A 13,321-nucleotide genomic window follows, 5' to 3' on the forward strand; every position below is an offset into this window, starting at 1 on the left:
ATCCTAATATCTTGACAGTGTTATGCTTTTTTGTTATTTGATTTTGTTTATGGGACAAGGTCTCAATATGTACCTCTGGTTGGCCTGAAACTCACTTTGTAGATCATGCTGTCTCAAACTTGGAGACCTGTGTACTTCTGCCTCCTGAGTACTGGTGTGCAAGATGTGCACCACCAAGCCAGACTGACAATTTTAAAGGAGTACTGAATCTTATTGAGGACCTCTTCTATATCTATTGTGTTGGTCCCCTGTTCTGGGAGGCACTGTGTCACAGTGGTTGATCTGTGCATTTCAGACCATTTCCCCATCCCTGTGATGAGTCTCACTTGGTCCTGGTGTTTGGTCTTTAAATGGGATGCTGATTTTCTTTGCTACTATTTTGTGGAGACCATTTGCATTTATAGTCATCAGGGGTATATGTACTTATTTCTCCTTTGTGTGGGATCTTTGTGTGGTTGTGACGCTAAGGTAATGCTGGCTCAAAAAAAAAAAAAAGAGTTCGGCCGAGTTCTTCCCATTTCTATAAGAGGAGAAGTTTAAGAGGAATTTAAATAAGTCATTTAAATATTTTGTGTAACTAGCAACAAAGCTATCATTTTCTTGAGGTTTTTTTCAGATGAGATATTTTAATTGTTTCAGTGTTGTTGCTCATTATTTAGATTTCCACTTACTTTCAATTCACATTTGGTAGTATGTATTGAGAAATTTATCCATTTCTTCTAGGCTTCCACATTATTAGAAATAATTTCTAATAGGGGCATCTCATGGTTCTTTGCATTTCTGTGGTGTGAAACCCTTGTTTTCACCTCTGATTTTCAGTCTTCTCACTCTTTATCAATCTAGCCAAATGTTTAGTCTGTCTCATTTACCTTTTCAAAAACCACAGCTCTTTCACTGGGCATGGTGGTCATCACAGCATGATGGTCATCACTCAGCATGGTGGCCATCACTGGGCATGGTGGCCATCACTGGGCATGGTGGCAGGTGGAGATTGAGGTCACCTGGCCTATCTTACAAACAGCAACAAACTGCTTTGACTGATTTCACTTTTAAATGTTCTGTTCTGGTTCTCAGTCCTTTCTCTACTTGTGGGTTTGTTTGGTTGGTTTGTTTGCTTTGGGTTTTTTTGCTCTCACCTCTTCCGATTCTTAAGTATGCTGCTGAGTTGTGTGAACCACCTCTGTTTTGATTTGCCTGTGCATTACTATACACTTCTCTGTAAGTGCCACATTGGCCAGACTTCATAGATCCTGGTATGTTGGAATCATTTTCATTTGCTTATAGCCTTTTATATTTCTTTTTTCATTTCTTCTGTTAGCCATTGCCCTTTTAGGAGCGTGTTAGTGAATTCCATCCACGTGTATACTTTCTACTATGGCCAATTTTTATTTCTCTTCCATTGTTATCTGATAAGAACATGACATAATTACAATTTTTAAATTTTTGGACTTAGCTAGCACACATCTTTAATCTAAGCACTTGGGAGGCAGAGGCAGGTTGTTCCCTATGAGTTGGAGGCCAGCCTGGTCTACAGAGCAAGTTCCAGGACAGCCTGGACTAAAAAAAGAAACCCTGTTTTTTGAAAAAAAAAAAAGACTGTGTTTCAAAAAAATTACCGAAACTTGATGTATTAGAATTTTTTTTACATTACTGTGAAAAAAAAAATGCCTGACAGGATATCTTAACGGTAGAAGTATTTATTTGGGTCATGGCTTTAGAGGATTCAATCTTTGGTTTATTTACCTATATGCTTAGGCTCATCACAGTGGAAGTATATACCAGGAAGCTGTTTACAAGGTGTGGAAGGGTGTAGAAAAAAGCCAGGGCAATATATTGTCCTCAATGACTAGTAGTACACTGTGACCCATGTCCTCTAAATGGGCCCAATCTCCTGACCTCATCACATCCCAATACTATGAATCCATCAACCAATCTCTTAGGTTAGTGGTAGGTCCCTACCTACTTCCCCTCTCCCAGAGACCCTTCACTATATAATCCAGACATTTTGGTTCCTGAAGCACCCTTTTTCCCTTCCTGTTCTCTCCTTCCCTTTCCCCCTTCCTTCCCCCCCCTCCTCTCCCGCTCCTCTCCTCTGTTCCCGCCCTCTCCCTCTCTCTCCACACTCACCTCTCTCTTTCCTTCCATCGCCCGCTGCTCCCAATAAATCTGCATTTATATAATATAGCCTCACCTTGCTATTAGCTCAGTTAGTGCCCTCATAAGCAAATTTTCAGTGGAAATTCTTTACAAACACACCCAGAAATGTGTTCTACTAATCCCCTAGATGTTTCTTAATCCGATCAAGTTGACAATTAAAACTGACTATCACACTTGATTTGTAGGCTAACATATGATCTATCTTAAAGATTGTTCCATGTGTTGATAAGAGGGGGAAAGTGTGTGTCCTCTTGCTGTTGGGTGAGGGGGAAAGCGTATGTCCTACTGCTGTTGGGCAGAGACAGGGGAGCCCAAGAGACTCCCTAGCCAGCTAGCCTGGTACACTTGGTGAAAAACAACAGAGACTCTGTCTGAAACAAGGTGGGTCCACATCCACACATACTAAAAAGAAAAGGAAAGGGGACAAAGGGAGGGAGGAAGGAAAGAAGGAAAGGTTTATGTTGGTTGATTCCAGCTGATCTTTTGAACTTTTTTATGCATAGTTATCCATATAACTTTGGATATGTAGAAATCACTGGGTATTGTTATCAGTGCATCTCCTTCCTTTTCTTATCTGAGTTAACTCCATACCATAAACTCTCTAGTCTTTCATGGAAGCTTTTATAGTTTTACTTTATTCAGGGTTTTTAGTTCCAAGATTGGTCCATGCTTTTTGTTTGTGTGTTGTGTGAATTCTATCTCTTTGGTGAATTTCTCATTTGTAACTTCAATTGTTTTTCTCATTTCTTTGTATTATTTATGTGTTTTGTTTTGCATGTTACTGAGTTAAATCATTAAATTTTTTCAAGCATCTCTTACCTTTTCCTCTGAGATCTTTTTCTGAAGGAATTTTTTTCTTTATGGGCATTATATTTCCTTTGATGCCTGTTTTCCTACATTGATGTCTACACATTTGGTATAATGCTTACTTTATTTTATGAAGTAGCTTTTGTAGGAGCAGTTTTGTTTATATGTGATCTAGATCAGCTTTGTTTTAGGTAGCTCTGCAGCACATCTCTCGATTTCTTCAGCTTTGGTGTCTACAGCATCTAAAAATGCAATAAGTCACAACCGTTATCATGAGTTTTCAGTGGACATAGCAAAGTGGCCTGGCCATTGCCTACACATGTTTGACCTGGTGGCACTAGGGCTTGTGGTTGTTTTCACACAGTGTTGGTGATTCAGAATATGAAGAGAACTGTCCCTAGGTCCTTCAATGCAAGCAAAGGCCATGCCGTGGGTTCTAACAACAGCTACCATAGTTCCTAATCTATAGAGTGTGAAGGTGTTCTCCAGGAACTTCAGGATAAGTGTATTACGTACCAGGGCTTCTGATGTCAGCAGCCACTCCTTAGGACACAGCATAGGGTGGAACTTTCTCTGTTCTCTGGGATGAGCACAGGTCATGGTGAGTTCTGGGGTAATACTAACCTTGGACTCTACATTGAATAACCCAAAGGATATGTTCCTGAGGTTCCATGGGGCAATCTCCATTGGTCTGGGTTGAATTGCACTGCTAACTGCTTTTAGAGTCATAGCTGATGCTTTCACCAGACTCTAAGGTCCCTGGAGCACATATGAGTTTGTGGCACAGGTCTCCATGTTCATTGAGTTATAGGATGTTGAGACTTTTTCTATTTTGTGTGGGTTAGAATAGGTAGTTATGAGGCTTGTGGCTGTGGTATCTTCCATCTGCATGAATGGAAATATCCCGAGTTCACACAGGGAGAACTTTGTTCAGAATGAAGCTTGTGGAATTTGTTGATGCAGTCTTGGAACTGCTGGACATACATGGACCTTTCTCTTATTCTAATGGACGATCTTGAGTTAAACCTTCCTACACTTAACTTTAATTTTAAAGCTGTAGACTAGGACAGAAAACTTTCTCATTCCCTAATGAGTGGGTTCTGATGGTGCCAGGACTGACTGGGCCTCTGGTGGCCTAGTTACTATACTTTCTGAATGCGGCTGGACCTGTCCCAACTCTGAAATGAAGGGTGTAGCTGAAGGTGGGACTGTGCATTAGAAGCTACAGTCTTAAGCTGCAGGTCCAGCTCATGTTGCACTTGGACATGTGGCAGAAGCATCCTCTTGTGCTGAGAGGGCTGTCCTTGCTGCAGTGAAGCATCCACTGGGGAAAGCTGCTGGTCAGTTCAGGCAAAGTGACTCCGGCAGTGCTATTGTAGAGGATCCCTTCTTTGGAACAGAGAAGTTCCTCTGGCCAGCCAGCTCCCCAAACAGGATTTAAATCCTGTATATGGACTTTGGTGGTCTGATGCTGAGTGAGTGCCACAATTTCCTGCATCCCATTGAGGGCTCCCCAGGTGGGAAGACTGTTGAGGCTGCCACTGTGCTGTGGATCCTCTGGGTTGCCTTTCTGGTTCAGCCTTGTATAGAGCTTTCCAGCTTCCTTGCTGGTTCCCAGTTCTCACTCCTTCTCAAAATACAGATGTTCCTTTGTTCCACAACAAGCACCTCTGTTTTACTCTCTTGGCTACACTTTTCTAGTTCTGTTAAAAACTATATTTGTTTATTCTCAATTTGTGATTCAGAGATTAAATGAATTGTAAAATTAGTTTATCTCTGAGATTCTTTTATCTTCAGTGAGAAAATATGAAATAAGGGCTAATTTAACTTTATTGAAAGGAAGCCTTCGTGTTTGTCAGCTCACATTCCATAATATGCCTTGTTATAAACTCAAGGTACATCTTCATCTTCTCTGGTTTTAGGGTTGGCTGTGACATGTGTAGCCTTGCTGGTCTCATTAAAATCAGAATGTCTTCACACATTTGATAGATGTTAGAAATACTTACAGCTAAATACATTATGGACTTTGATGCTTCTGTATCCAGGATCTTCATGAGAATTGTCTGGCTTCATTTATAGTGCATTCAAATAAGCAAGTAGTATCCTTCCTTTGTTTGCCTTCGGTATTCTCTGCTGGATCTCTTGAGTCTTTTCACTTGAGATGAGATATATGCATATATATATATATATATATTATTGGCTATGATAGTAAGTCAGCATTGTGTCTGAGCTCACTCTCCATTGCTGTAATAAACACCATGACCCTCCATCATCAAGGGAAGTCAGCAGAAGAACTGAAGCAGCGGCCATGGAGGATCTGCTTACTGGCTTGCTCTCCATGGCTCATTCAGACTGCTTTCTTATACAACCAAGGACCACCAACCCAGGAATAACATCACCCACAAAGGATGAGCCCTCACACATCTACTGTTAAGTCAAGAAAATGACCACAGACTTGCCTGGGGACCAATCTGACAGAGGCATTTTCCCAATTGGAGTTCCCTCTTTCCATAAGACAAAACACTAGCCAGCAAATAATTCATCAGAAATTAATCATAACAATAAAAATCAAGCATTTCATTGACCTCACTCGCCATCTTGTTCTTGACGTGCTCATAAGAACGAATAGAAGTATAGACTTTCCTCTCAAGCCTGTACCAAACCTTCTAATCATAGACCATGTTGACCATTTATTTATTTGATACCCTCTGTTTACACAGTGATAAAAATATTCTGGGTAGCAAGCAACAACTTAATAAATACATTGCTGCGAAGCCCTTCAACAAATAAGAAGCAAGTGAGAGAAAAGACTAATAAGGCCAAGAGCCCAGCTTAAGTAATGGCTGCACCTTGGAGGGTTAGAGTTTGAGATGAAATTATAGGTTTGATTCAGTTACTTGGCCCCAAAGTCACCATCTGATTCTTTGTTCTGAAGATCTACATAAGGCTGCAATAAGAAGCTGGCCGCACCCATGCCATGTAGAATAGCAGCGCTAGGGAGCACCCTCTAGGAAGTCAGAAGTTCCGCCTTCTCATTTCAGCAAGAAATGTATCAGGTTCTGGTTGTATTTGAAAATCATTCCAAAAAGTTCTACACAAGCAAGTAGAAGTAGCACCCACCCCACCTACACTGTCACCTGCCCCTGTCTCAGCACCCACCCCACCCACACTGCCACTTTCCCCTGTCTCAGCACCCACCCCACCCACACTGTCACTTTCCCCTGTCTCAGCACCCACCCCACCCACACTGTCACTTTCCCCTGTCTCAGCACCCACCCCACCCACACTGTCACCTGCCCCTGTCTCAGCACCCACCCCACCCACACTGTCACCTGCCCCTGTCTCAGCACCCACCCCACCCACACTGTCACCTGCCCCTGTCTCAGCACCCACCCCACCCACACTGTCACCTGCCCCTGTCTCAGCACCCACCCCACCCACACTGTCACCTGCCCCTGTCTCAGCACCCACCCCACCCACACTGTCACCTGCCCCTGTCTCAGCACCCACCCCACCCACACTGTCACCTGCCCCTGTCTCAGCACCCACCCTACCCACACTGTCACCTGCCCGTCTCAGCACCCACCCCACCCACACTGTCACCTGCCCCTGTCTCAGCACCCACCCCACCCACACTGTCACTTTCCCCTGTCTCAGCACCCACCCCACCCACACTGTCACCTGCCCCTGTCTCGGCTGCAGAAATCACTAACACTAAAGTTCTTCACTTACTGTCACCTCCATCTTGGCCATCCTCACAGAAAACAGCTTTAACTGGGGGAAGTATGGCTGATAATTGGTTTCAGATACTAGGTTTTCACTGGTCTGTTTGTCTGTGTGTGTCCTGCTATGAGTAGAGCTGCAGTGATCGCCACTGAATCTCTGTAAGCACAACGTCAAATATCAGAGTCCTAGACCAGTTTCTTACTTTTGTCCAAGGAAAGAAGCAGGAGTTGGGAGTGCATTGCGGCTTATCAGCAATGAAGTCACAGAATACTAGAGTTAAAATAAATAATAATCCCATTTATTCTTGTTTCTTCAATTATTCATGATAAAATTGAGGCCCAAAGGATGAAATATCCCCAAGATGACACTGTAAATCAAAGGGAAAATTACTGTCTTTGAAAAAATTTAGCCCGCACTCAGTTTTTATAGAGCACATCTGTGAAATTTTTAGCATAAAATCCTCAATCACTGAAAAAAAACTCTGTCTCTCCTCTCTGCATTTCATACTCACGTACATTATCTCTCTTCTGTTCAGGGGAGCAAAGCCTCTCCAGTGTGAAAAATGCATTATGCAGCCGCCAGGGCATAACAGCTATTTCAAACTCGGTTCAGATGCTGCTTAGTAACCTCTATTCCTCTAAAAATAAGAAAGATAAAGTGTACTGCTGGAGCAATATATTGTTTTAAATGTAAGGAAAAGTATCTTTATAGATTGTAGGACTGTTTAGAGCAATGTTTTTTAAAGTGGCTTTTCTCTTACAGTCTGAACAGGACAGTTGACGTGTAAACCTTTTACAAGAGGCTGTCCTTCATAAATACACTTCTACGTCAACTTACTAATGTAATGAGATGGAAAAAATCAAGAACTGATTGAAAATTTTCTAAGAACATTTCAACTCTATTTCTAAATTTTTAAAACTGTGTTAACTCAGAATGTGTGTCTCAGAAGTATATAATTATGCCTTTCAAAATCAATAGTTTTGCCAATTTTTCTTTGTTTTTAATTAGTTTATTTTCTTTATTAATTTAACTACAGTTCTATGCTGATACCTAATATGATCCTGCAGCTGTGACTTCTCACAAATCTCTATTTCTTTCTCTTGCTATGTTCTTAATAGTTTCAGTGTGGCGTGCTCTGTGAAGCTCAGGGTCATGTGTCTAAATCGGAATTCACCTTCTCCTTACCTGCTGTCTTTTCCTCAGTCTCAGGCTTATAACCTTAAAGCCTAAATATGTTCATCATATTTTCCCCTGGCTATTATGTTTTTTCATATATCTTCCTTTCTTCCTTCTCATTCACTTTTTTATTAACTCACTCAGTTTTCCTTAGTAGCTACTACATCTCAACTTTGTAGTAGTTTACAAAATACAAAAACCAAGTGTACAGACTCATTTGAGAGAGTCCGACTGCAGTATGAGAGTCACAGAGCAGGAACTAGGAGTCCAAGACACTTATTAACTAATTTTTACTTTTAAGTTATAATATAGTTTTACATAATTTCTCCCTTTCCTCTCTCTAGCTCCTACCATGAATCCACCTTGCTCTCTCAAATCCATGGGCTCTTTTTCTTTAATTGTTCTTGTTACACACACACACACACACACACACACAAAACTGATGCCTTAGAAGTAGCAGCCCAGGCCTCCCCAAGGTGTCAGAGTGCTGTTCTTACAAACTGCAAAATGTGTTTCTAGTGACATCATTGAGATGTTTGGTGCTTGGCGGGAATGACTGTAAATCCATACAGGCATCCTTTTCAAAGGTTCAGACTACTGTAGGATTTTCATCAGTAATCTGCCAAAGAAATGCTGACTCTAGGTAAACAAAAAATATGATTTAAAAAATTTCTCAGATAGATTTATATGTTGAATTGTTACTATCTCTTATTCTCTCCTGGAAATGGTGATAAAATGGTAAACACCTCTAATCTCAGCCTGTGGAGGCAGGGGGATCACAAGTTCAAGGTCAGCCTGAGAAACATAGCAGTAGCATATTACAGAAGGGAGGAAAGGGCTGTCAAAATGCCCCAGTTCATACAGTAGCCGGTGTACAAGCACGAGGACCTAAACTCAGTCCCCAGGATGAAGTTCCAAAGCCAGGCATGGGAGTGTGCCCTGCAGGCCCAGCTCTGAGATGGCAGAATCACAAGCAGCCAGCTTGCATACTCAGCTCTCTCCAAACCAGTGAGAGAAACTGAATGGCCCCTGAGGAGTGACACATAAGGTTGACCTCTAAACACACATAAGCAGACACACCTGCAAGCAAACAAGAGCCCATGTACACCCACACAGGAATGTACCCAAAGCACATGTACAGAGACTAAGCAAAGAGAAAAAGTTTTAATTGTTGAGAATTCAAATCTAAAAGTAGCAAATAACAAATTACTCTGTGTTCTTAAGCTCATATACTGTTAAAGAAACAGACAGAACTTTCTTGGGATAAAACCTGAGCTTGACATGAGTTTTATATTTAGGTTCTTGAGCTGAAATGATACGTTAGTCAACATGCAGACCTGTTCTGTAGTTACCGTATGGCCCAGGAACAAGAAACTCCAGTCACAGAGGAAAAGTGCTAATAGGCATGGTGCTGGTGCAGCAAGACAGAGGCTGTGCAGAGCAAGCTTTGGTTTGCCTCCTCAGATAAAGTTTATAATAAAGAGTAAAATTGCTTAGGAAACTAAAAACATATGTATTTTATAGTAATAACATTACTATTTTCTTCTTAGAATAATGTAATTTGCCCTAATAGCTTAATTTATTTTAACTTCTAAAATTAATCTGAGGGACAGCAGGTAGCCAAGAAGAGACTTGATACCCTATGAGAATATATAGGGGAAGGTAATCCCCCTCAGGAACAGTCATAGGGGAGGGGAATAATGGGAAAATGGGGGGGGGGGGAGGAATGGGAGGATACAAGGGATGGGATAAACATTGAGATGTAACAAGAATAAATTAATAAAAAAAGAAAAAAATTAATCTGTAGAGGGCAGTTGCATGTATCATATTAAAATCTTTTTTTTTTTCTTACATACATCCTAAGAAAGCTAGAAAGTTAGCTTTGCCATGTTTGTTTTGTGGGAGGTTGCAAGGAGGAAAGGCTGATATGGAGGGCCAGGGAGATGAGTGGGACTGGACTGCATGATGTGAAATCAACATAAAGTTTTTTTTTTTTTAAAGAGTATGTAGCAATGCTCTTTCCTGCCATGTGCACAGGACGTTATTTCTTCAGAGAGCACTCCAATAAAATATTCTTCCTCATCAGCCAGGGAACCTCCTGCACTGCAACTGAGCTTCCGTTCTAAATGCCACATTAGTTACTAAGTGACTGCCGGTGGAACTAGGCCAATCAAAAGCTCTTTATTTCATCTCCAAAGATGTGCATAGCTGCAGATGGAGCCCGCAAGAAACACCTGCGAAGATTGCAGTCTAACAAAAAAGAATAGGAAGGCTCTGATGTATGACTGCTGATTTTAAAGCTATTTAATCTTTTAATTTCAAAATGTGTCAGTAGTGTAATTCTCAATATTAAAAAATTAAACCCCTAAAGCTTACCCATTTCCACTTCTGTTCAAAAGCTCAGTGAGGTAAGTGAGTACGTGTTTACCAGTAAAGAATTTAGAGCATGCTCAGAAAAGGCCCAGACAGGAAAGCTGATATCAGATGCCATTGAACACTTTCGCTTTTTTAAAAAAATATTTATTTATTCATTTATTTATTTATTTATTCTTGTTACATCTCAGTGGTTATCCCATCCTTTGTATCCTCCCATTCTTCCCTCCCTCCTATTTTCCCCTTACTCCCATCCCCTATGACTGTGCCTGAGGGGGACCTCCTCCCCCTGTATATGCGCATAGGGTATCAAGTCTCTTCTTGGCAGCCTGCTATCCTTCCTCTGAGTGCCACCAGGTCTCCCCATCGAGGGGACGTGGTCAAATATGGGACACCAGAGTTCGTGTCTTGAGTCTGGCGCCTTAGACCACTCAGCCATCCTGACACGCTACACTTTTTTTTTTTTTTTTTTTTTCTCAAAATAAATTTGTCTGGTTTATTTCTTTTCCTAGAAATACTAAATTGCAGGTCTCAGGTAGAATTATGGAATAAAACTGAGAAAATGAGATAATAATTAGGCTCACTTTTGATAACAATTAAACATATAAATAATCCTTCAATCTCTGAACTGTTGATCAAGTAAGTTTTGAAAGCTCTTGTGGTTTGTTTGTTGTTTTACTGTTTACTGTGCATGCAGGGCAAAGGCTTTTCCATTGAGATACACTCTTAGCTCTTGGAAGATCTTAAATTTTTGTTATATAAATTTTTAAAATCAATAGTGATACTCAATTTTTGTTGGGCTGAATTCATCATATTGCTTATTGTGGGATTGTAATACTTCTCTCTACCAAATAACACAGAAATGACTGCTAATATCCTTGGTCTTAGCTAGCCACATACCATATAGCAGGAGCAAAGATGAGACCAGTGCCCTAGTTTGCTAATCTGATGTCTGTTTAGTTAGGAGCACAGTTACACTACACATTGCCAAAATGAGTTGGTCCTCTTCTCTCTTGCGCTGTATTGAAAGTATTAACTGCCTATAGTTTGTCCCCAAAAAATTATCAATATTTTTGTTCCTTTTCCCTTTTTTTTTTTCAGTCAAGAGAATCCATCCCTTTAAATGACCTAAAATCAGAAGTGTCACCTCGGATTTCAGCAGAGGACTTGATCGATTTATGTGAGCTCACAGTGACAGGCCACTTCAAAACCCCCACCAAGAAAACCAAGTCCAGTAAACCAAAGCTCCTGGTGGTCGACATCCGGAACAGTGAGGAGTATCCTTGCCTTGTGGTTTGAAAGGGTGGCACTGCCCCACTGCTATGTCTTTCTTCCTTTATACGGGGTGTGTGCTGAGAGCAGTGAACATACCTAGGATGCCTCTGACCTTGAATAGCTAAGTAACTCTGAAACTGCATGCAAACATGGCCTTGCACACTGAGAACCAAAGGTCTCAAAATGTTTTCCAAACACTGCTCAAACACTCTGTGTGTGTGTAGTGTTTCTCTGATGTGTATTGTGGTTCTAGAGGTCATCAGAATCCTTCTTTATAAAAGCAATGCTGGGGACCAAAGCCAGGGTACTGACTATACTAAGAAGTTCTCTACTACTGATCTATCTCTGTAACCCTCATACATTTTGTAGTATTTATTTCATTTTGTGTGTATGAGCATTTTACCCAAATGTAAGTGGAACTGGAGTTATGGGCACTTGTGAGCTGTCATAAGTACAGAGAACTGAACCTAGGTCTACTGGAAGGGTGCCAATGCTCTTAACTTTTGAGCCATCACAGACTCTTTCTTAACAGAACATTCTTTCTTAAACAGAATTTTTATTTAAAAAAGAAAAAGAGAAGGGGAGTATGAAATATAAATGAAGACTTTTATAACTTAAATTTTCACATTTATAGCATATACTAAGTATAAAAGCAATAAATTAGGGCTCACCGACTGATGGAGTCAGTCATACATGCCAAAATCTGAGTATTTCCATGTGCATATTTTAGTCTCAGTTTTTAAAATTTTATTTATTGTATTAATTATTTACTTTACACCCCAGTCATAGCCCCCTCCCTCCTCTCCTCCCAGTCCGACCCTCCCCCCACCCCACCCGTTTCCATTCCCCAACCCCCATCCCCCCTCCTCAGAGAAGGGGAGCCCCACCCACCCACCCCAGCTTATCAAGTTGCATCAGGACTGAGTACATCCTCTTCCCCTGTGGCCTGGTGAGTAGGTCCACCAGAGGGAAGTGATAGAAAAGCAGGCAACAGAGTCCATGTCAGAGTCAGCCCCAACTCTCCTTGCTATGGGACCCATATAAGGACCGAACTGCCCATTGGTTATATCTGTGTAGGGCCACTAGGTCCACTCCATGCATGGTCCTTTGTTGGAGCTTCAATCTTCACCCCATCCCCACCTCCAGCCCTGGATAGTTGGCTCTGTTGTTCTTGTGGAGCTCCTGTCCCCTCTGAGACTCCCTGCACTCCACCCAGTGTTTCAGTGTGGATTTATGCATCTGTTTCCATCTGCTGTTGGGTGGAACCTCTCAGAGGATATCTTCTATGCTAGACTCCCTTCTTCAAGCATAGCAGAGTACCGTTAATAGTGTCATGGTTGGTGCTCTCCCAGGGTGGGTCTCAGGTTGAGCCAGGTATTGGTTGGACATTTATTCAATTTCTTTATTTTTCTCCCTTCACATCTTGTAGGCAGGGTAAGTTTTGGGTTGAAGTTTTTGTGGGTGGGTTGGAGTCCTGTCTAGTTAGAGGGTGGCCTCTTCAGTCTCCATGGCCCCTGATACTAGGAGTTTCAGCTAGCATCCCCCTCATATCCTCCCAGGAGCCTACCCTGTCCTATGTCTCCAGGTTGTCACAAAGAAACCCCCGCCCAATCATCTCTCTGCAAACCCTCTGTCCTCCCACCCCCACTCTCCCTAGGTCTGATATTGACCCTCACAGTCTCAGATTTTTAAGTGAAATTCAAACTATGCTTTCCCAGAAATGCAAAAGCAGTCCAAAATAACTCAGGTTACTTACAGTAGAATTTGAAAGCCAACAATTTCAACCATTACTCAATTTTTTATTTGT

The 13,321-nt window shown here is 41.5% G+C and overlaps 1 protein-coding gene across 2 annotated transcripts in view; it reads left to right on the top strand.

Moving 5' to 3' along the window:
* Tbck (TBC1 domain containing kinase) overlaps window positions 1–13,321 on the top strand; it is a 145,171-nt gene that overhangs the window by 106,879 nt on the left and 24,971 nt on the right. For both annotated transcript variants that reach the window (XM_051165504.1, XM_051165503.1), the window contains exon 24: window positions 11,341–11,516. In XM_051165504.1, the coding sequence (XP_051021461.1) occupies window positions 11,341–11,516 (176 nt within the window). The remainder of the gene's footprint in view (window positions 1–11,340; window positions 11,517–13,321) is intronic.

Source organism: Acomys russatus, chromosome 23, assembly GCF_903995435.1.
Source record: "Acomys russatus chromosome 23, mAcoRus1.1, whole genome shotgun sequence".
Taxonomy (NCBI): Eukaryota; Metazoa; Chordata; class Mammalia; order Rodentia; family Muridae; genus Acomys; species Acomys russatus.